This window comes from Arachis ipaensis, chromosome B05 (assembly GCF_000816755.2).
Source record: "Arachis ipaensis cultivar K30076 chromosome B05, Araip1.1, whole genome shotgun sequence".
Lineage (NCBI taxonomy): Eukaryota > Viridiplantae > Streptophyta > Magnoliopsida > Fabales > Fabaceae > Arachis > Arachis ipaensis.
This window is the reverse complement of record NC_029789.2, coordinates 31,102,923-31,127,467: the sequence shown is the minus strand read 5'-3', so window position 1 is coordinate 31,127,467 and position 24,545 is coordinate 31,102,923. Positions and strand designations below refer to the sequence as shown.

The 24,545-nt window shown below is 35.8% G+C and overlaps 2 protein-coding genes across 2 annotated transcripts; one reads left to right on the top strand and one right to left on the bottom strand.

Annotated features, from left to right (window-relative positions):
* Positions 564–4,129, top strand: LOC107641802 (metalloendoproteinase 1-like). Its single transcript, XM_016345256.2, has 2 exons — positions 564–1,229; positions 3,379–4,129. The coding sequence occupies exons 1-2, from the start codon at positions 622–624 to the stop codon at positions 3,920–3,922; spliced, it is 1,152 nt and encodes a 383-aa protein (XP_016200742.1). The 5' UTR covers positions 564–621; the 3' UTR covers positions 3,923–4,129.
* Positions 10,343–17,803, bottom strand: LOC107640451. Its single transcript, XM_016343972.2, has 8 exons — positions 17,765–17,803; positions 17,472–17,564; positions 17,152–17,219; positions 16,566–16,708; positions 15,172–15,654; positions 14,943–15,055; positions 11,754–11,921; positions 10,343–11,656 (listed from the first exon to the last, which is right to left on the bottom strand). Exons 1-8 carry the CDS (start codon positions 17,801–17,803, stop codon positions 10,544–10,546), a joined length of 2,220 nt encoding a protein of 739 aa, XP_016199458.1. The 3' UTR covers positions 10,343–10,543.

The window sequence follows — 24,545 nt, the reverse complement described above, 5'->3', positions numbered from 1 at the left end:
GATGAAAATGACTTACGTCTAAACTTTCAAGGACTATTTTGATTATAAATAACTTTTTTACATGTCAAGTGATACGTGGCGTGATCTGACACGTGGCGTGCCAGGTGTCACTGATCTGACACATCAACCAATCATCTTGTGACACGTGGCATTAACCCACCACGTCATCATCCAACTGACGGAAAGACTAACGTGACCAAGTCGTGTATCTTTCGGGGATGACTTCGATTAATTTTGTCTTTCGAGAACCAAAATGGAGAGTGAAATATCTTTTAGGGACGATTTTAACTATTAACTCATATTTTATTTATAAATTTTGAAAATGATAATTATTTTTATAAAAACAAAATAAAATATTTATAATAAAAAATAATTAAATTTTATATAATTATTTAATTATACCGAATTAACCGATTTGATTAGTAACCCACCAATTGAACCAATAATCTAATAATTCAGTAACCTGATCGATTTGATCACCGATTCAGTTCTAATAACTATGCCTCCAAGAATAATAAAAAGCTCCCCCATACTCCATGTGCATATCAGGATATACATATATAGCCTCTCAAATAGTATTAGCTGCATATCATTATTTTGTTCCTTACACTAATTAACAAAATGTCATCGCTCATCTTTCTCCTTATCCTTCTTGTTTCCCTTCCTCCATTACTAGCAGTTAAAGCGGCGGTTCCAATTCTACCAACTCCTCAGGTTTCAGCACTTAATAAAGGTTTAAAGGACCTTCAAGTAGCTTCATCACAACCTAACATCACTGCTACTAAGTCTTTACAAATCTATGATGGAATCAAGAAACCACCAACTCCAAAACCTAAAATCCATAACTTCGAATTCAATGTTACTAACCAAAGCAGTGTTCCTTACTATTCGGCCCCGGCAGGTGCGCCGCCACAGAAAATCGAAGGCCTCCATTTGGTGAAAGAGTATCTCTACACCTATGGCTACATCCAAAACAATAGTTCTTCTGGAAACTTCACTGATCTCATGGACGAAAACATGGTATCAACTATTAAGGATTACCAACGGTTCTTCAATTTGGACACCACCGGAGACATAGACAATGACACGTATCAGCAGATATTGCTGCCGCGCTGCGGTGTGCCGGATATGAACGTTACTTATGACCTCCCTGTGAATTTCTCATGGCCTCAAGGGACTCTGTTGTTCGCTAACAGCACCAAGATCCTCACGTATGGGTTCGACCCCAGGTAAATAAATATTATTTGAATAATTATTGAAAATCGTTTATACTTACTACATACCATTCGTTTCTGTTAATATTGTAAGATCATATTTCATAAATAATAATTTAAAATTAATTATAGAAATTTTCACTCTAATATGTAATTTTAAGGGATAAGTAGACATGTGCATGGTCCGGTTCGACCCGAATATTCGATCTTGTCTCGAACATTTTAGGGACTAATTTGGTATGATTTTATCAGATTTAGGGTCGGATAAGAGTCTCAAAAAATATATCCAGTCATTATTTCGGGTCACCTGAACTCGGCCCGGTCATCATATATAATTAATATTTTGTGTTATTAGTGATGAATGATGGCTATTCTTACGTGGAATTTAAGTATTGTAAACCTTAATATTTTGTGTTATTAGTTATTATAAGGCTATAAGTTAATATTTTATGTTTAAATGCATAAGATTTTAGACTAATGCATAATATTGTGTTATTTATATTGATTTAAATATTTGGTGTTATTAGACAATATTAGTATTGATTATGATTATGCTTTAATTTTAGAGAAGAGTTAATTCTTGTTATAATTTTCTAAATGAATTTTACCATGACAAATAATGGTTGGATTTTTGGAAATTTGGATATTTTCACACGCTAGCTTATAAGAAGGTATCAAGGTAATGTAATGTTAACTGCCCGGTTTTCACTCGGTTTTTACTCAGTATAATCGTGGCCCGAAAGTGTATATATTTCATCGGATCTAGAGTCGGGTTCGGGTCTAATAAATAGGCCCAGTATATATTTCGGGTTGAGTCTGGGTCACATCAAACCCGGTTTCACCCGGCCCATGCACACCCTAGGGGTAAGTATTGTTTTGATCCCTAACGTTTAGGGTCAGAATCGAAACGGTCCCTAACATAAATTTTTATTTAGAATCATCTTTAACATTTTTTTCGTATTAAAATCGTCATTTTTAATTTTATTACTAAATTATCCCTATCCCTATCCTAATAAAAAATTATAAAGTAAAAAAAAAAGAAAAAAACGCAAGGGGGAAAGGGAGAAAAGAGAGGGGAAAGGACGCAAAGGGGGAGGAAAAGGGGAAACGGAGAGGAGGGAGGGGCACGGCGCTGGCAAAGTTTGGAGCCGCCATCGCCGCCGTCGTCGGGAATCGCGAGGGAGAGAGGAGACGCGAGCCACTGCCGCCGCTGACCTCGCTGCTACGCCTCGCCGCTGCATCTTCCTGTTTTCGCTTCTGCTTCTTGCTTCGACTTTTGCATCTTGCTTCGGCTTCTGCTTGAACTTTTGCTTTTGCTTCTGTTTCTGCGTCTGCTTCTTTTGCTTCTGTGTCTGCTTCTCTTTCTGTTTTTGCTTTTGATTCTAATTTTGATTTGTTATTTTCTTATTTCATTTTTGTTGTGTGTTGATTTTTTTGTTGAATTTGATGTTGTTATTTCTAAATTTGAATAATGTGTTATTATTAGTGTTCTTAAATCTAATTATTAGTATTTGATGGGAGTAAGGGAGGTGGTGGTGGTAGTGGAGGAGGGTATTTTTGTCCGTAAAAAGTTAAAAGAACGATTTTAATACGAAAAAAAAAGTTAAGGACGATTCTAAATAAAAAATTACGTTGGAGACAATTTCGATTCTGACCCTAAATGTTAGAGACCAAAACAATACTTACCCCTAATTTTAATAAAATTATTTATCTAAAGTGATACTGATATCAATTCATCAATCATTTTCAATATAAAGTGAAATATAAAAACTTTACACTTCATATACACATCAAAGTTTCAAAAGTATTGGAATTGCTCTCATCACATTTTTAATATTTGTTGGATCTTATCTCATGGTTATTTCATGGATAATGTTTGAAAGTAAATGTGGTATTTATTATTCTCATCATTGTTTTCAATTCAATTTAAATTTTATATTATTTCTAATTATTTTATCAAAATAATTATACAAATAACAAAATTTTATTAGTTTTTCGTTAAGTTAATATTGTGTATCTTGAGTGAGACAAACTTTATTTATTTGTTAATTCCAATAAAAATTTTAATTCTAAGTCAATTTAATTTTTATAAGTATGAAAAGTCATACACTCCATTAAAGTTGTTCAAACAAACGGTAACAGCGAATGCGAATTTAATTTGAAGGTACAATGTACAACCCAAAATTGCCAATGTGTTCAAAGATTCATTACAGCGATGGCCAGATGCTATAGGGATTCTGAACTTCATAGAGACAACATTCAAAGATGCCAACATCAAGATTGTGTTCATGGACCTTTCTAACAACGAGACGATCGGAGACGAGTTTGGGGCAGCACTTTATGAAGGCTCTAGTTTCGGGATCATGGTAATGGACAGCTCTAAAACATGGGTGCTTCCAAATGTTAAGACAATGCAGTGGGAAGAGGGGGAAGTTGACTTAGAGAGTGTTGTGATGCACCAAATTGGGCATCTTCTGGGGCTTTCACACTCCACCGATGACAGCGAATCGGTTATGTTCCCTTCTGTTGTTGCGTCGCAACAACGGAAGGTGGAGCTCTCGCAAGACGATCAAGTGCAGATCCAACAGTTATATTTCCCTGGTAAGCCTAGTAATGAACATTCAAACTCACAACATGGTGTTGAGACTGGTAGGGGATTCATTTTGGCATCTTTGTTTCTTGGATTTGCTTCCATGGTTCTCTTCTAAATTCCAGTTATCTTGTGCACGGGAAAATCCATTTCATTATAGGTATGGCAAAATCAATGTGAGTCAATTGTATTTTGGAGGTAAAATGGTTTTGGAATTCCAAAGTATCATTAACAAGACATATAAACAGATATTGTATTTTGGATCAGCTGCATATGAATTTTTATTTAAAAAAATATTTATGGACATTAAACTATTGTACTGTCTTGACATATACTTATTATTTGATTTATGGTGTGGCCTTCAATTTGAAAATTACAATTTTTTTACCAAAAACAATTAGATAAAAGCTCAATTTGGTCTATTTAGTTGAAATTACACTAAATGAGACTTGCTTTTGTCTCTTCCTATCTATAAATTTCAGTTCATTAAACGATAAACGATAAAATTAGGTATCAAATTGAATTTAACACCTTTAGTGTTATGTGAGCTATTAAACTTTTCGGAAATATTTGGTAACAAAAAAATATTAGCCAAAAACACTTATAATTTGCTTTATTTAGTATTCATTAATTGTTACGATAATTAATGAATATTAAATAAAATAAGTTCTCACTTTTTTTTGTCTCCCTAACATTACTATAAATTTTTAATATTTATTAATTATTACAATAATTAATAAATACTAAATAAGATTTTCACGGTGTTTTTTTATTTCCTTTGTATTACCGTTTTGTTAACTAGACACATAAGTAATTAACTAAATTGGTAATAGACAAATCAACTTAATTAACAATTATAAAACTCAAGAATCCAAGAATCCAAAAACAATTGATCAACCTAATTATGTTCAAATTCAAGAATCCAAAATTATTATCAAGTGAAAATCACAAAACCAATTGATCCTTATCTCCAAAAACAATCAATGAGATGGAAAATTACTATTGCTTCTGATTATCATAAGTGACACATCGTGGATAGCAATAACGACTGGGTAACTTTGTCTTTCGTGTACATTTTTTCTACATCACAATAGCATGCGCCATGCAGCATAGCTCAATCTTATTAACTATGTCTCAGTAAAACACACTTTATATTCAAATAATGACATTGTACAGTTATATATACGAGTTAATAAGGAAGCAGAACTAAACATATAACAAAGTACAGATTGCTTCACATTCAACTCTAAATAATTATAATATATAATAATAAGTAAATTAATTTGACCAAGATTTGATATCCTATTCCCAGCATTAAGCGGCCTCTGACGGAACGTGATGCCAGTGAGTAGGTTGACTAACGTATGCTTCGGAATAGAGGAGACTTCTCTTTGGCATATTTTAATTTTTAAACACTACATGATCAAATATTTTTATAATTAATTATGATTTAACAACTTGATCACCATTTAATTTTTCATGTCAATAATGCAGCGTTGACTTAATTAATCTAATAAAATGGAAGAAGAAAAAGAAATATGTGATCAAGTACTGCCAACTATACTCTAGGGATGCATGTATGTATAGAGGTATTATTTAGATTAACAAAACAAGCAAGTGCCCCAAGGATTCTAAAATGATCTTATGACTTATAAGCCCCTAAGAAAAAAAAAAATAACAAATGCGTCCTTGAAAATTTTTTATAAGACTTATAGATCTCATAAGAAAAAAAAGTTCTTGAGGAATTGCAATGATGAATTCATAGATTCCTGACAAAAAGATGAATTATATATGTCTAACATTGCAATTCTTCAAGGACTTACTTAATACTTTTTCTTTAAGAAACTTGTAAATCAATACAAAAATTTTTCAAAGAATTACTTAATTATTTTATACTTTTTCTTTAAAAATCTATAAATCCATCACAAAATTCTTCACAGAAGGAAGTTTCAACAGGAGAAAACTAAACAATAAACACAAATTGATCTTCCCTTTTTCCTTCTACTATGGGTATTTTTGGCAAGAACATAATTGAAGTCTTCTACACCCTTTTGACCGTTCAAAATTTACTGATGTTGTTAACTTATTTTTTTCCTCTTTTATTTTTTATCTTCTTTCTACTACAGCCATTCAACAATGGTATATGAATCCAAAATAGGTCCTAGATATCAAATTTCTGGGAGGCGATTTTCTTGGTACAGAAGAGTGAAAAATTATGTTGACGTGGCAAAAAAACTTGATCGAGTCTGTATAAATAGTAGTTGGTTATCTATCTTTCCAGAGGCTTATGCAGAAGTTTTAAATAGGCTTCAGTCTGATCATTGCCCTATTCTGGTGCGTTGTAAAGGTCGTCTTCAGTCTAAAGGGAATCGACCTTTCCGATTTGTTGCTGCTTGGGCTACTCATCCTGGGTATAGGAATATTGTGAACCAGTCATGGTGGTCTGGTAATAGAGGAATTCATGGCAAGCTTTCGGAAGTACAGAAGAATTCACTAAAGTTTAACTCGAAGGTATTTGGAAATATTTTTGTTAAGAAATGTGAATTAGAGCAGCAGATTAATTATTTACAAAAGCGTTTGGAAGTGGTGGATAGTATTTATTTGCGTTAGAAAGAGCAACAGTTGCTTGATGATTATAATAATACTCTAGTGCAAGAAGAGCTCCTATGGTTCCAAAAGTCCAGAGAGCATTGGGTAAGGTTCGGGGATAGGAATACAAGATTTTTTCATATTCAAACTCTTGCGCGAAGGAAGCATAATAAGATTCATGGCCTTTTTCTCAAGGATGGAGTGTGGGAAACTGATCCAAAGGTTCTGAGTCAAGAAGCAGAGTCTTTCTATAAAAGCTTATTCTGTCATTTGGATGATGTTGATTTGGGTTGCCTTGGTGATGTGCCTCTTCCTTCTCTGAATGAGGAAGCTTGCAATAATCTTACGGCACCAGTTACTATGGAGGAAGTCAAAACAGCTGTTTTTCACATGAACTCTTTTAAAGCTCCGGGTCCTGATGGGTTTCAAGCTTTCTTCTTTAAAGAATATTGGGAGATCATTGGTCTTGATGTTTGGAAGATGGTTAAGCAGGCATTCTCCGGTGTTACTCTTGATCCGAGAATGTTGGAGACTTTACTGGTTCTCATTCCAAAGGTTGAATCACTGGTATCTATGAAAGATTTCAGGCCGATTAGTCTCTGCAATGTAGTTTACAAGATCATCACGAAGGTCCTTGTTAATAGGCTTCGTCCTCATCTTGCGGAGATTGTTGGCCCGCTTCAAGGAGGATTTATTCCGAGACGAGGAACTCCTGACAACATCATTATTGCTCAAAAAGTCCTCCACTTTATGAAGAAGACTAAATCAAAGAAAGGCACACTGGCCTTTAAGATTGATCTGGAGAAAGCTTATGACAGAGTCGACTGGAGGTTTTTAGCTCATACCCTTAAGAGCTTTGGTTTTCCTATTCCTATACTTAATTTGATTATGAATTGTGTCACTGCTTCTTCCTTATCTATTCTTTGGAATGGGAGTCGTCTGAATGGCTTTACTCCTAGCTGAGGTCTTAGACAAGGAGACCCTATGTCACCCTATCTTTTTGTGTTGTGTATGGAGCGATTGGCATGCTTTATTAGTCATCAGGTTGATTTGGGCTTGTGGGAGCCGGTTGCTATTTCTAGAGGGGGACCAAGAATATTCCACTTAATGTTTGCGGATGACTTGCTTCTATTCTGTAAAGCTACAAAGAGACAAGTGCAAAATGTGATGTTGGTTTTAGAGAATTTTTGCAAAGCATCTGGGATGAAGATTAATGTGTGGAGAAGTCTAAAGCGCTTTGCTCCAAGAATGTCTCTGCAACAAGGAAAGAGGTTTTCACTGGGGTATCCTCTATCAGATTTGTCCAGGACTTGGGCAAGTATCTTGGAGTTACCCTTAGCCATTCTAGGGTGACTCGTTCAGCTTTCAATGGTGTCCTGGATAAGATTCAGAGTAGGCTAGCAAGCTGGAAAGGAAGTTTACTCAATCGGGCTGGTAGGCTCTGCTTGGTTAATTCTGTTGCTGCTGCTATTCCCACGTACCAGATGCAGGTCTCTATTTTTCCCAAAGGAATCATTAGTAAATTGGAGTCTATGATGAGGAATTTTCTTTGGAAAGGACAAGTTGATGGAAGAGGATTAAATCTTGTTAGTTGGAAGGTACTGGTTACTCCAAAAAAATATGGAGGTTTGGGGATTAGAGATCCTTATTGTGTAAATATTGCTCTTCTTGGAAAGTTAGTTTGGACTTTTTTCCAGCAGCCAAACAAGCTATGGGTCCAATTGTTGGATGCCAAATACCGATCATTTCTATATGACTGTTTTAGTTATTCTAAGAACAAGGACTCTCCCATTTGGAGGTGTCTTTGCAAGGCTTGGGAAGTGTTGAAGGATGGGTTTGCTTGGTGTATTGGAGATTTGAACCAGAATTTTTGGTTTTCTAGCTAGAGGAGAGAAGGACGGTTATCTAATGAGATGGATTATGTTCACATTTCTGATTCGAATCTCCGGATACAGGATATTTGGTCGGTTGGTAGGTGGCATTTGGATACTCTTTATTCTCCTTTATCTCAAAATCTGAAAAATAATATTCTCTCTTACAATCCAGATGAACAAGCAGGTTCGGAAGTGGGTTGGTATTGGAGTGGGTCTGCTGCCAAAGTCTATGACTCACGCAATGGTTACTTGTGGTTGTGTAAACAGCTGTTTGGTTGGGAGGAGCGGGAGAATTGGCTTTGGCTTTGGCGTCAGCTTGTTCCGGAAAAAGCATAAGTTTTTGGCTTGGTTGTGTCTTAAGGAGGCTCTTCCTACTGCAAGTTTTCGCTTTAGAAGAGGGATGTCGTCATCGGATAGGTGTCCAAGATGTCTTTCTAGCCAGGAATCGGTTTTACATTGTATTCGGGATTGTCCAAAAGCTCAGCTTGTCTGGCATAGGTTGGATATTTCTTGTCATCCTTTGGATTTGAAGAACTGGTTCTTGTATCATAGCAGAGAGCATCCGTTCAAGTTCTTTTCGGGACTTTGGTGGATATGGCGAGTAAGGAATAACGACATCTTTAATCCCCATGAAACTTGACCTCCGGAAAAAGTGATTTGTCTGGCATTAACTTCAGAAAAGGAGTTTAGAAATATTTTTGAATTACAACGTATGTCTCTTCCCTCTACTCTAAATGGTTTTTGAAATCACCCATCCATTGGTACTTTTAAGATTAATTGTGATGCTAGTTATTTTGGTTCGGGTGATAGTGTTGGTTTTGCTTGTGTTATTAGAGATTGTAATGGGAGCTGGCAAAGGGGGTGTTTGGGAATGATTGAGAGTAATAGTATTCTTCAAGGAGAATTGTTTGTTATTTGGAGAGGATATCTCTTAGCTTGGGATGTGGGTCAACGAGATGTTATTTGTGAGACGGATTGTGTGGAAGCATTTAATCTTGTTACTCAAGATGGGTTTGGGTTTATTGATCCACTGGAACTCAAAATAAGAGATATCATGCATTGGAATTGGCGTGTTGACTTTCGTTTGATTATGAGAGATGCAAACACTGTGGCAGATACTATGGCAAAGATGGCGATGAAGTTGCAACCTTCGCATGTGGAGCTTCTTTCACCTTGGGAGGAGTTTAAGAGTAGTCTTAAACGGGACTGTCCCTCTATTTAAGCAGTTCCTTGTTTTGCTTTTTTTTTTTTTTAATTTATTTCAGTCACCAAAAAAATTTTCGAGAAAAGATAAAGAGAAAAGTAAAAGATAAATAAGAAAAAAAATATTATTTGTAAACTTAAAAAAAAGGGTCATGACCCTTTAAAGTGAAAAAGTTAGTAATGTGAGAAAGTAAGAGCTTAATCACTTTTAAATTAAAATAAAAGAGCTCACACAATAGAAGTTATTAATTTAATGATAATTAATCCCTCATTATATCACTTTACCAATCTACTCACTTTAGATGATTTAAATTCCAAAAAGAAGATAGGATCTAACCAGCTTTTGGATACAAATAGCATTAAGTCAGTCATACCTCATCCAATGTATTTACCAACTTCAACCCCATGATTTCGGAACTGAATATGGATCCATACATGCCACTAATTCGCAGAAAGGCCTAATAGGCTAATTAATAGAAAGCATTTTCTCATATGTTGCATTGCATTGCTTAGAAGGTAGAATTCACTATCCAGAAACAGCATTAATAGAGTATTTTTGTCTTCCATTTGATCTTGGTAAATTAAAGTTGAAGTGTTGTTAAGGTGTTAACCATTACGCTTTGTTGGTAGAAGAAAAGATCTTTCGGCTCATCATGTGTTGTTCAGCCATTAGACACATCCAACAGAATGCATTGATTGTCCACATAAATAAAAAAATAAAATATCATTTTTATCTCCAACATTTGAAATAAATCCTATTTGTGTTCCTAACGTTTAAATCATCCTATTTGTATCCCTAACGTTTGTAAAAATGATTTAATGTTATCACACCATCAATTATACTAACAAATTAAATTATATTTAACTAAACATCGACTCAAGTGAATCCTTGATTAGTGAAAGCTTATTTCAAGTTAACTACATGTTATTTACAAGTAAGACTTAGCTCTTGTCATAACGGAAACACAGAAGTAAGTCGATTTGTTGCCGAAACTGCAAGCCTGCAACTCAGCTAGTTATTCTAACTAACATCCTAGCCAGACATTGTACAGTATAAAACATCTGCCAATTAATTAGTAGTTCCAAAATATCTGGTCTCTCCGGTAATATCTTTTAAGATATTTTTGTACTAGAACCCTGTAAGTCCACTGTCTGTGCGTCTTGAACTCCAAAAATGCTTCTGCACTCGTATGAAAGTCCCCTTTACCAAAAGCATCAAACACAAGTGGATCAGTTAATAATTGCGGAGAATGATCCAAGTTCAACTTGTTTAAAGCAAAGTACAGGTTTTTTCCGAGCTTTTTATCCAAGTATGCATCAACTACACAGCCATATATCACCAGATCAGGGATCACTTTTGCATCTACCATATGTTCGATGCTAAGGTGAAGGTCCCAGAACAAAGACATCCTTGAAAAGGCCAGAGCACGAATATTAAAGGTTGTAATGTCGGGCCGGAACCCAGCTTCCACCATTCTAAGAAATTCTCGCTGCAAGCTTTTCATTTTAAAATTGGCAGCATAAGAAAGTAGCATAAGATTCCATAAAAGGTTCCCCACATTTTTCCTGCCTAGACCCACATCTCTTAGGAACTCACCCAAATGATAGAATTTTCTCTCCCTTATATATGCAGAGGCCATGGCCCTGATTGCTTCCTCGTTTATCATAAATCCAGATCTCTTAATGCGTGCATATGCATTCTCCATCTCTTTCAAAGAACCAAAAATACAGTAATACAAAAGGAAAGCATTACCAGTCTTGGAACTGATACGGAAACCCCTCGAAACCATTTCCTCTACGGTTTCTTCCATCAACTCAAGCTGTCCTCCTCTTCCAAAGCATGAGATAGCCAAAGAGTAAACATGAGGTAATATGCCAAAATTTCTCCAACTGACATAATGTAGAATCTCAAGCACGCCGTTGAAATTCCTGTGCTTTTCATAACCATCAAACAATTTCGAGATGAATTTAATTGATGGTACAAAAGAACTGTTAACAAGTTGCTCCCATATAGTGTGCGCTTGAGGAATGAAGCCACTCTCTGCATAGTATAACAACTCTGCAGACAAAGTAGACATTTTGGGCAGGCAATCATCAACATTCATATCATGAAAAACAATGTCAGATTTTTTTGCAAAAGAAGAACGGTCTCTATAGCCATCCAGGCCTTTACACTGCAAGATTACCTGTTCAAATAACATGAGAGGGAAAATGTCAATTGGCATAAAGGGTAGTTCTTTAGTCTTTACATAGTTATGGCCCATCTCTTTACGTGGCACATACCAATTTGCGGATCCCAATTCGCTGTTCTTTTGCGACCACAGTGACAGATGATTGGCGGCAACAGAAGAACAAGGCTGATACATTCCAAGAAAGTGAACCAGCAGCCATGGACCAATGAGAGAAAGAGACATGACATGAAGGATCACGAGGAAGAAGCATAGGGCTGATCTGATAGTGAAATTGTGAGAACAGAGAAACATCAAGATATCAATGCACGTACAAAAACAAGGAAAGAGTAACCCTGTATAAACTTATCCTATTTAACACTGGATAACTCCAAAAAAATTCATATATTGTGTAACAGAAACATGTTGAGATGCAAATAGTTATAGCACTAGCACAAAATGAAGTATTGACAAATTTGGTTTATACATAGTTCATTGAGGATTTTATGCTTTATATTATTTTATTCAGTTATTTTTATAACATATTCTTCGTCATATATATTCATCGAAGAACTGAAACAGAAGGCATGTTTACAAAATGAGGTATTTATGATAAAAACTATTGATAACCCATGGGATTTTGGAAAAGGAAAATGGGGTTAATTATTGTTGTATAAAACTGTACTGATTTAGTTGACTTACTTCACTGGTTAACCTTTATAAAAATTTGAAATTATGCTGAAATTTTTGTTAAAACTGTGTTTATATATATTTTAGTTACTATTTTACTATAAAACGATTCCTTCGGTTGAACCACGGTTGAACCGGTTGGACTAATAACCAGTAACTAAAATAGTTCGATGACCAGTTTGGTTTTAGAACCTTGGTGAAAACCATCTTTTTTTTTTTAAAATCTTTTTTAAAAATATAAATTGTAATTTCTCAAAAATATTTTTTTTTATTACTTTTACTTTTACTATTAAAAATTTGTCAAACAGGCCAAAAAATAAAAAAAAAATCTTTTTTTTCGTTGAAAAAAGATCTTTTTCTATCAATATAATGGTATCTAGGGGTGGCAAGCGGGCTAGCCTGCCCCACCAAAAGCCCGCCAACTCCGCCCCGCCCCGCCTAGCGAGGCAGTCCCAAATCTCTACCCCTCCCTGCCATTAAACATTGGAATAAAAATTCAATTCACAAACATTCTAATAAACCTATGATTTCTAAATTCATATAATTCTCAATTTCTTATAAATGAATCTTCAACCAGGCTTTTTGAACAAAATAATCAAACAAGCATTGTACAAATCAAAATAAGCATTGTCCAAAGCATCGATTAAACATTATCCAAATTTCTAATCAATCAAACATTATCCAAGTTAGAACTTAAGTAAAATACAAACATTCCAAATCAAACTTGTGAATTGTGAGCTTGTGAGTAGGGTTAGGGGTGAGATGGGTAAGAGGAGAGCTTGATGGGAGTGAATTGTATTTATGGACAGGATTATTTGTTCCGAGTTGGGTAGTTGGGTTTATGGATTTGGATAGTTTTCGTTTTAGGCCTTAAAGCAAAAAAAAATGGTGGGCCCAGTGGACTAGCCGGCTCCACCCCACCGAAGCCTACCAAAGCCCGTGGGTTAGGCAGTGCGGGTTAGGTGGATTTTTCAAAACTCTAGCCTGGCCAGCCTTTTTTGGTGAGTTAAGCGAGCCGGCTCGACGGACTTCGGCCCGTTTGCCACCCCAAATTGTGAGACCTTTTAAATTTTAGCCCAGGTCAAATTCAACAACAGACTAGACATTGCGCTTGAAATAAGTTTATAACAAGCTATAGGTCAAACTCATACTAATTAACTGCCTTACAAGTCTAACCTATATTCTAATCCTTTTTCTTCTCCATTCTCTACAAACCCTAATCAAATAGATCAAATTAGTAAGGTGAACAAATAAAATGACACATCATAGAAGTTACAAATTTGATAATTAATTTTTTATTTTGTCATTTTATAATTCCATCATCCTTTTCCAACCGTGTAACACAGACTCACGCTATCTTAGAGTTCCACAAAACACATTCGGAAAATCTTCTCTAAATCACTGGTATAGCTATCGAAATCATGAGTATCAGCATGTAGGTTCCAAATCCTTGGGTCCATTAGTTATTGTTCTCTTGAGAAATGACCAGGTTTTGCTCATTCCTCGAAAGAAGTTTTTAGCTCGATCTCTTGGTTGGAGATGGATTTATTATTGTAGGCAGTTACAGAAAATATGAAGGTAAAAAAGCTAGTATTTAGGTACTTTAAGTTAACAATTTTTAAGATGCAAAATATGAAAGTAAAAAATTAAACTGATAACTAAAAATAATAACCAAAAACAATAAATTTTGCTAACCCTATAACATTTCTCATTGTTTTTTATAGACAACGGTTTCTCTTTGCAGATTTTATCAGTCCTAAACACCCCACAGAACAAGAACATTTGGCTATTATATGAATGCTATAAACTGATTACATTGATGCATGCATTAAGGTGAATAATTTCAGTATATTTTTTTTGTCGGTAAACTCGATCTCTGTTTGTACAACACAATTTCCTAATATGTATGAAAATGGACAGATCCACTAAGATCCAATGAAAAACAGTTTGTATTGAGATTGCACTTAAGATCTTGAAATATCAAATCACCTACAAAAGCATATTTGCAATAAATTGTGATATATTCAGGTTAGGTTAAAGCCACTAAAGGCCAACCCTAAATCAACTTCAACTTCCTTTCATAATTAATCAAAACCCAAAATAGTTAAATTCTCATTATTAAATTTTACTTAAATGCTTATAAAAATTTTGGCAACAACTCCTCTAAAACTCGAACTTTACCACCTTTCTCGGGTCCCATTCAAACCATTTCTCAACCCTTTTCAACGGATTCAAAACCAAATCATTTCCCAATAAAACACAATCCAATTTTCCAAATATCAAACCATTTTCGATGTCAAACCATTTCGAAATCAAACCAATTTCAATCCAACACCAAATCAAGGAATCAACATAACAAATTTCAACAACCAATCAATTCCAGTAAATCAAGAGACCAACTCAAGAATCACCAACTCAACAAAATCAATTAGTTAACCAGATTATACAACCTTCTCAAACAATCAATATATCCATCAAGCAAACAACTTCATTCATCCCGAATAGCTCATTTTAATCCATAAAACTTACGAAATCATAAAAATACATTTTTCGCATTAATATTAACTTGTAACAATTCTTAGAAATAATATGAGTTTTAAGAAAAAATTCCTACCTCAACTCGTCCAAACTCACAAAACCAACGCGTCAAAACCCCTATTTCTCCCAGCCCGCAACAGCGGCAGCCGCAACCACAGCTCCATTCCGCTTTCAGAGCAACAACAGCAACTCTAATCGTGACATGCAAGAACCGAAACTCAACTCTATAACAATTGCGCCGCAAAAACCTCAGCAATATATAACGGAACAGCGACTAAACGGATTTTCGGAACAAAATAACTTACTACTTAGAGAAGAACCAAGAAATGGAGCAACAGCAGCTCCAATGATGACTTCTGACGAGCAGAACGGAGGCAAAGAGCTTCGGCGGCGACGAAGCCGCTTGTTGTCGCAAGCAGCAGCGCCAACATCCACCACCGTCACCTCCTCTTCTTCGGTCAGACCCAAACGACGACGGTAGCAGCTTCTGACGAGTTCGACGGCGACGAGGCTGACTTCAACGGCGGTGTGGAACGTCGACGGCAGCTCGGCAGTGACGGCGATGGACTCCTGCACCCCTTCGTCGTCGCAGTTCTTCCTCCCCCACTGAACAGCGCCGTCGCCCTCTCTTCCTTCTCTGATCTCTCGCGCGCTCTCTTCCTTCCAGACCAGCGACAACGACGGCGACGAACTCAACCAATGGCGACGACAGACGCGACGGAGACGGCGGCGAAAGCTCCTCCCCCTTCCTCGCGTGTCACTGGGTCGCGTCTTCTTCCTGGGTTTCCCTCAACGATGGCGACGACGATGCCCCTCCGCCGGCGTCGTCCTCTTCTTCCTTTCCTTCTCTTCTTTCTGCGCGTATGTATGGTGTCGTGTGTGTGTTTGTGTGTCAGGGTATTGTGAGGGGAGGAGGATTTTGGCGGCTGCTGAGGGAAAAGGAAGGGTGTGGGTGTGTCGTGTGGGTGTGGGATGAAATATCAGAAGGTAAAAATTAGAATTTTGTTTTGGAGAAAAGGACGAGGGTTAGGTTGTTTTGTCTTATAAAAAATTAAAAATATTTTTAATTTTTTTTTTCAATTTTATCCGTTACCTTTTTTATAAGTTTCAAGTCCTCAACCTCATTTTATTTTATTGTCTATTTTGTCAGGTAGCATTTGTTTTTGTCTTTTTGAACACAAGACACAAAGACATAGACACGAATATACATGTTTAGGGTTTAGGGTTTATTGTTTGATTATTAAGACACAAAATTAAGAGAGATACGGTTACATATGAATACTCATAAAATACATGTAATTTATGTCTCTTCAAAAAGATAAGACACATATTTTTTACTTAAAACACAAATAAAATTATATTTTATACTATTTTATCCTTGCCTCATTTTTCGAGTTAAGCCTCAAAGTAACTCCTGAAGTTACCCTCGAGTCTCATAGTGATCCCTGCGGTTAATAACTACTCATATTTATTCCTGAAGTTGCACTCTGAGACTCAGGCTCGTCCTTCCGACAAATTTCGTCCACCTGACGCAACCGAAAAACTGAGTTGGACTCGTTGGTGACACGCTGTCAAAACGCAAACGACGTAGTATTTGGTGTGGCGCCAAAATGACATAAAATGGCGTCGTTTTATGCTCAAAACCTCCCTCTCTCAACGTTACACTAACGTATTGTCTTCCCCTCTCAAAACACAACACAAGCAGGTCTCTTCTTCTCCGCTACCCTGATCACTGGCGTCGATGCCATTGCAGTTACCGGAGCAATTTCCATCGAGAACCCATGCTCTAGAGGACCGGTTTCATCATCTGCATCAGACAGAGAGTTGTGAAGGCTGGTATCTCTGAAACAAGTAAGCAAAAAAAGAGATAAATATGTGGTAAAGCTCTGTTTTTTTATATTTGTTGTTAATTTAATATTTACAATGGGTGAATACGTTTTCTTCAAGTGTAATGTGTCGGTATGCATGCTTGTGTTTTGTGCTACTTGCTAGGGTTTGATCAAAACTAGGTTTCTTAGTGGTTAGGCCAATAAAATTATAGACTGATTAGGAAATTTTTGTTAACATGAAACTTGTTTTTTATGTCCTAGGATTTATTACATTTACAGTTGACAATAGGGTGTTATATTTTAGTTATGGAGTTTTTAACTTGGTAATGTGGTTGAAGTTAATGAGTCTGATATAACAAAAAAAAATTTAAATTACAAATGAGTGATCATTTGATTACCATTATATTTCACCATGGAGGGTCATTTATCACAGAAGTTGATGGAAGTATATCTTACAGCGGTGAAGAGGTTTTTGAGTTGTCAGGAGTTGATATAGACACACTGAATGCCTTTTTTGTTCGAGACTACCACAAGAATATTAGTTATGACAAGGTAACTCAAACATGGTGGCTGGTGCCTACAGGCCTTTACAAAATGGTCTAAGGGCTATAACAGATGATAAGGAGCTTTTGGAGATGTGTTACCTTGCTCAGGAAAACAAAGGCTATTCATGTGTACTACGAACATAGAGTCTCGAAACCTTTGTATAGTGAGGAAGCATAACCAGTGTCAACCAAAGGCAAGGAGCTGATGGTAATACAAGACTTTATTCCCACCCCAAACCCCACCACCAATGTCACAGTCGAACCAATTTCCACCACAACACCATCTACTCCAACTTCTGAACCAAATGACACCACTATTCCTACCTAAAAAACAGTCTCCATAACAAAGATTGAGAGGGTTAAATGGTTAATAAGGATGCTTGGGAGTATTTGAACAAGTGGCCTACGGACTCTTGGAGCAGGACTTTCTTCAGTAATACACCTAAAATAGACAATATCTACAACAATACTTGTGAAGTCTACAACTCTAGGATCAAAGAAGCTAGAGTCAAGCCTATTATTACACTCTTAGAAGAAGTCAAGATGTATGCAATAAGATCCATCACTAGGAACAAAGTCAAGATTAACTCGAACACTGGGATTCTACCTCCTATACAGCGCAGCAGGTTAGAAAAGATAAGGAAGGAGTCAAAAAGTTAGTCCCGATGTGGTCTGGTGACACAGTATGAGAAATTCGAAGTTCATGGCTGGCCAACTAACATGGTTGTGGATTTGGGAAAGAGGCTATGCACATGTGATTTTTGGCAATTGAATGGTAATATTCTTTTACTTGTTTATTGTTATCTTATTATTATTATTACTATTATCTGATATTATAGTTAGCTTATTATTGCTATCTTTGTTGTTGTGTTAATGCTGTTTAGGGATGTCATGTGTGTATACTTGTGCTGCATTGGCAAGGGCTGGTAAAAGACCAGATGAGTTTTGTTATCAGTGGTTGACAATGGAAGCATATAATAACACATATGCCTTCCATATCAATTCAATTCTAGGTCAAGCACTATGGAAAAAGTCACCATATAACAGACCACAAACACCAAAGTTTAGAAAGAAGCCAGGTCCACTTAAAAAAAAAAGAAAGAAGAAAGGATGCAGATGAGGAGTCAAGTGGAAGTAAGAAGCAGAAGACCAAGATGAAAAGAATTTATAAAAAAGATTACTGTCGTTATTGTGGTGAATCAAGACACACCAAAAGAAACTGTGCAAAGAGAGCTGCTGATGATGAGGCTATTGCTGCTGCTAATGGTGGTGAAGGTGAGGCCAAATCTGCTCCATATGGTAAAGGTAAGGCTAATGATGATGAAGCCACCCTTGTCCCACAATCCCCTACTGAAATTCAGCTTGAATTTAGTCAACCACCCTTGGCAGAAACCGATGACTCTCAATAGGTTCACAAAATTAGATGACATTTATTTTATTATATGCATGTTCTTATCCAGTTTACTAACTATTTTAGATGTTTTCACTAATAGGTTTTGCCCTCTCCTGTGAGGCCACCAAAACTCCCTCCCAAAAGGAAGTTATCCAAAAAAGAAAAATCAACTTTAGGAAGCAGTAAACCAACAGCAACCACCCCACCTACTGCCACCCCACCAGCAAGCAGTCAACCAGCAAGGAATCATCCGTTAATCCTATGCAAGGTGCAATACAAGGGACCGTTACAAGGTTTGAAAACTTCATGAAGTTTGTGCCCAACCCTGGATTCAGATCACCCAGATACAAAAGATGAAGACTAGGATTATTATGTTTAGGATCAGATTATTTTGTTTATCTATTTTGATGAAAATGTATGCTTTCTTAATTAGGATCCTAGTGTTGGAGATTTTAGTGTTCAAAACTTATGAGGTAAATACGTTGAGAACTTTGATATACTTGGTGAGCATTGTTCTGGCTCTATAATGACTATTTTGGGTGTGTTTTCTACATTATGAATATGGATTATGACTTTCTTGAATTGAGATGTCAGATTTTTTGTTCTATTTTGGTCTCTGATATGCAATTAAGATTAATTCCATTAGATGAATTCATTAGTAGTGCAGGAACAAAAATATACATATAACATATTGTTTATTCAATTTCCAAATTATTGTTGCACAGTGATGTCAAACAATTTAATCTGCATTTCTTTCAAACAAAAGAACAGGTACAAGTACATGAACAACATATGCATATCACATGTCACTTGTTTTTTGCTAGATACAATTGACCCTGTTGCCTATCCAACTTTAAGAGAAGCAAAACTACTGTAATCAGCAACAGCATAAATGCAAACAGCAAAATCTTCCCCATTTTTAGAACCCTAACTTCAGACTCTAATCTTCCAAGTTTCTAAGCAATCTTCGTCTTCCATTCTTCATTGTCATTTGAAGAGCTTGTTCTACCATCACATGTTACCGCATCTTCTTCCAGAATTTTATTTACCCACAGGAATAACCCACACCACCTCTTACCTACAGTTTGTACCCAAAAAGTGAATCAACCAAGTTTATATCCAGAATTACAGCAAACAACAACAGCAACAACTTACATTGTCGTTTGGGCATCCCACAAACGGTCTCTGTGGATTAGAATCCGTCGCTGACCATTGCAACACTGGTCTCGACCCGCACCCACACTATTCTTGCAAACGCGAATCTCTATTTCTATTCATTCTCCTCATGATGCTTCTAAATGATCGTGGGTTGTTCGAGCTCCCAGCTGCGTTGCTCGCGCTAGCCATAACCATGTGGTTTTGAAGATGGAGAAGACACTGCACGAGAAGGAAGAGAAGAGAGTCAGCTCTGTTGTGATGGACAAGATAAGAGAAGAGAGTCAAGCTTTAAAATTGGGGATTAGGATTTTTAACCTCACATTAGGGACTAAATTGAACCAAAACAGTTTATGGCACCACGTCAGCTAGCCGTTTTTCTGACAGCGTGTCACCAACAAGTCCAACTCAGCTTTTCAGTTGCGCCAGGTGGACGAAATTTTCCGGATGGACAAGCCTGACTCTCGGAGTGCAAATTCAGGGATAAATATGAGTAATTATTAACTTCCACTACAAGAAAATGAAACATTTGTAACAAAAAATTTGTATCAAATTTAAAATTGTTACAAATTATGATTTTTTTTGTAACAATAATTAGTTATTGTTACAAATTATGTTGGCTTTCGTATCGAATCGTTGTTTTGTTGCAAATTGTTATAGTGTTTTGTAACAAAAGATTATATTGTTGCAAAAATTTAAAATATTTTGTAACAAAATATCTATTTGTCTCAAAAGCTCTAAATATTTTGTAACAAGAAATTAATTTATCACAAAATACAATATTTTTGTAACAAGTTATTTATTTGTCACAAAATTCAAAGATTTTATAATTAATAAAATCTAGCCGCCAACCCCCCTTCCCAAAACACATTTGTCCAGCGAAAAGGAAAGTAAGAGAAAGGAAAACAGAAATAGGGGAAACTGGGAAAGAGAAAGAAGAGAAGGAGAGGGGGAAGGAGGGGAGGACGATGCCGGCGGACATCACTGTCGCCGCGCCGTCGTGTCACACCCAGAGGAGAGAAGGCGCCGTCGGGCAAGTGCCAAGGAGAGAGAGAGAGAGAGAGCGCGTCGTGCCTGTCGCGAGCCTGCTGTTAGAGGAGTCGTCGTCGCGCCCAGCCACCATCGTCACTGTTCAAGCCGCCAGACTGCCGCATGCAAGGAGCTTCCCGTTTCGCCGTTGTCTTGCCGAGCCAGGGGAGAGAGCGCCGTTGAGAGAGGAGATATCGTGATAGAGAAATCGTGCCGCGAAGGATGAGACCGTTGCCGCCGAGGCTCCGCCACTGCCCAACCGCCGTCGCCGAAGCCGTGATGTCGTCTCTGCGCCAGCAGGGAGAAGCAGCCCTTGAGTGTGTAAACCCCAATAACCCCTCCTTTTCCATTTTAATATCAAGTTTCTTATTATTTTTAATTTTTGGGGATGAAATTTCTTTTGTGATTTAAAGACCATAACTTTGATTTCTTCTGAACTTTTTGGCTGCAAGCTCTAATTCATGCCATTCTGAAGAATGAGTTTATTACTGATGATGAATAGTGAACATTATTGAAGATTATTGAACTGTTATTATTATGAGTAATGATATTTTTAGGTTTTTCTGTTATGAGTAATTTAGATTATTTTGTTGTACAGTAATTATGGAACTGTTCTTGTTGTTCACATGTTGTATTTTTTTTATTTAATTATGAAATTGTTCTTGTTGTGTTTATTCAGTATTGTGTTTATTTAATTATTCAATGTTGTGTTTAGCTTGATCAGATTTGGCCTAGTGCATCTGTGCGTGTAGGAAGTGAGCTATTATCTTGTTGTCAGAGTTTTTCTTTTTCTTTTGTCCTAACTCTAAAGATGATCTTGAATTTCAAATTTATTATTAAGTTACTGGATAAGTAATCAGCATATATTATATATTGTTATAATTGTGAGATGATCGATTTTGTTGTCATCACATGTTAAATCTGTCTTATGAAACTTTATAGTATGATTCTGTAAAAATATGAGAAGAATCAAATTTTGTGGTTCATCTTATTCTTATTTCCATTCCCATTTATGTTTCTGTCAACCATCCCACTTTGGCTGCTTTGCACCAAGTGATAAAGAGCTTTTGTTTGAGGGAGGGGGATGATTTACATTATTTGTTTACCTGAAAGGACTTTGATATTGCAAACATGTTGACTTGTGTGTTTCTTAGCTTTCTTTTCCTTTATTAAGTGTGCACTATGAAGCTTTGCATCTTGTCCCTATATTATGCTGCTTTATGATAAATAATTGTTATTGAGAATAACATGTTATTTTTCTTTTGATAGTTTGTAATATTATCTTTCACATCTTGTCCCTAATTTATCTACATATTTTTAACTTTGAATAAAGTCTAGTATATATATTTTGTTTTGCATGAAAAACTCACTACAAGGGAAAAGTTGGCTAGACTTGACATTATTTTGGAAGAGTTCTCAAATTGTATTTTGTGTGGAGAGGTCATAAAAACTGTCCACTGTCTCTTTTTTCATATGCAAGATTTCATAGAGTATTTTGGGAGCAGCGTTGAAGGAGAAAAAGTCTGGTGTAGCTATGGTTAGGGAATGCTTTGTCATGTTTTGAAACATGGCTAGAACTAAAAATGCCAAATAAAGTAAAAGAGATATGGTGCTTTGTCTTTTATGCTATAATTTGGTGTTTTGACATGAATCTCAATTTGGTGTTTTGACATGAATCTCACTTTCTTTGTATGGAACTTTGTGAGTGTAAAAGCATGAAAAGCATTATTGAAGTTTATATTATGTTATTTTGCATGTTTGATCTTGTGTTCATGGTGTCATGGAGCAGAGTTTTTGTAATGTTATGATTGGGTTTATCTTTTTTTTTTGGGAAAAAATGTTGGACTGGGTTTCTTGAGGGATAAATTACTGCAATATGCGGTATATGGGAGTTTATAGGGAGGGGAGTTAAAGGATAGAATATAAGCTTGATACTATATTGAATTTTCTGTTGGTGCAGCATAGATTGAGATTGGGGAAGTACAAGAGAGATTTGCATTCTTTGCAAAAGGAAAGGAAAAACTTGCAGGCTGTGTGGAGCCCTGAAGGCAAATTAATCACCATTCCTGTAAGTTAGTGGAAAAAACTTAGTGAAAAAATTATAATTAGTGTTATATCTTGTTTCTAACTTTTTTGTTTCGGTTTTTTTTATTTACAGGAGTGCTGAAATGGTTACCATATGCTACCTTGAGGGCTCAAGAATGTTTTGATGCATAGAGACACTAATCTATGTTAGAACTTTTATGTTTTGGTTGAACTTTTATGTTTTGGTTGAACTTTTATGTTAGAACTTTTATGTTTTGGTTGAACTAATCAATGTACTCAATAGCTAATGTTATTTTGTTTCAAGACAATTTTAGTTAAAAGGATCTTGTTTGACTTATGTATGTTTTTGCATATTATATACATGTAAACTTGTTTATTAAAATCGTTAATATATTAGTTAATTTAAAAAATAATTTAGTAAATTATGCATGTAATTTGTAATAAAAAAAGTTACAAAATAATTAATTTGCTTTCATAACTAAAGAAAAAAAAATGTTACAAAATCATGTTACATTTTGTAACAAAATTTTTTGATAGGAAAAAATTTGACTGTCACGAAAAATACCTTCAAAATCAAAATTTGTTATCACTTTTGTAACGGTTTTTGGTTTTTTGTATCAGAAAAAATTGTTACAAAATATGGTACTGAATTGTAATAGTTCCATTTTTCGTTACAAAAACTTTTTGTAACGGGACTTACTGCAATGGACCCTTTTTTTGTTACAAAAAATTTTTATTTCAAAATTTTGACGTTTTGTAACAATATTTTTTGTTACAAATACGCCTTTTTCTTGTAGTGTTCACGGATCACTATGAAGCTCAAGGGTAACTTCAGGGACTACTTTGAGGTTTAACTCCTCATTTTTCTCTTTTCTTCTCCGTGCACTTTCTTCCTCCAAGAATAAGGACTCTCTTTTCTCTTCTTCTTCATCTTTGTTATTGTTCACCTTTATCCTCTAGGAACAAGGTCTCTCTCCCTCCTTTCCTCCCTTCTCCTCTCTCTCAGTTGGATACACTATCACAACTGTGGGCCTGAAGAAGGTTGTTCGCAACCACCATCTTGCGAATGTCCTATGTTATCACCGTTGATGCATCTTTTCGTTCTTCTTTCATCTGATTTGTAGATCTGCTTTATTTTTTTGGAAAAGTCTGCGATGCTGACCGCGGGAATTAACATGTGAAGACACTACGTGACGAGCTGTGATTTGGATGCATGCAAGTAACCTTTAACCACAGTGATAGGGTTGATGAAACAACTGTGATGCAGCCAAATGTATCCCCTTTTCTGTTGGGAAAAGATGGTTAATTAAGTGTGATTAGGTGATTAAGTTTAGAATGTTCATGGGCTGAACTTTTGACATGCTGATGAGTCAGGAGTGATATGCCATGCCAAAAAATTTACAAATCTTATAATTATATTACAGTTTTTCATGTGGACCACGAATACACCAGGACTATAAATAATAATCTATTACTAAATATTTTACTAACCTTATAATCATATTATAATTCAGTAGTAAAACCTTAACTTTTCGATTTATTTTAATATGTATTTAACTACTGTTTGAATTAAAATTCCTGTAACGAATACTTTCGAGTTCCATTATATTAACTTTACCTAGCACTTCAATAAATATCTATTATAATATATACTTATTATTTGTTCAAAAAAATAATTCGCT

Bases quoted from the DNA above. Each gene is read 5' to 3' on its own strand.
- LOC107640451 (XM_016343972.2), bottom strand. From the start codon at position 17,803: ATGGATCTTATTGCATACATCTTGACTTCTTCTAAGAGT. The intron at 17,565-17,764 runs GTAATAATAGGC...ACTGTTTTTTAG, and splicing joins TCTTGACTTCTTCTAAGAGT to GTAGGAATAGTGGTGTCATT. The intron at 15,655-16,565 runs GTGTTGTGTTTT...GCCATCGTTGAG, and splicing joins GGAGAAGAAGAGACCTGCTT to GGAAACCCAGGAAGAAGACG.
- LOC107641802 (XM_016345256.2), top strand. From the start codon at position 622: ATGTCATCGCTCATCTTTCTCCTTATCCTTCTTGTTTCCCTTCCTCCA. The intron at 1,230-3,378 runs GTAAATAAATAT...TTTAATTTGAAG, and splicing joins ACGTATGGGTTCGACCCCAG to GTACAATGTACAACCCAAAA.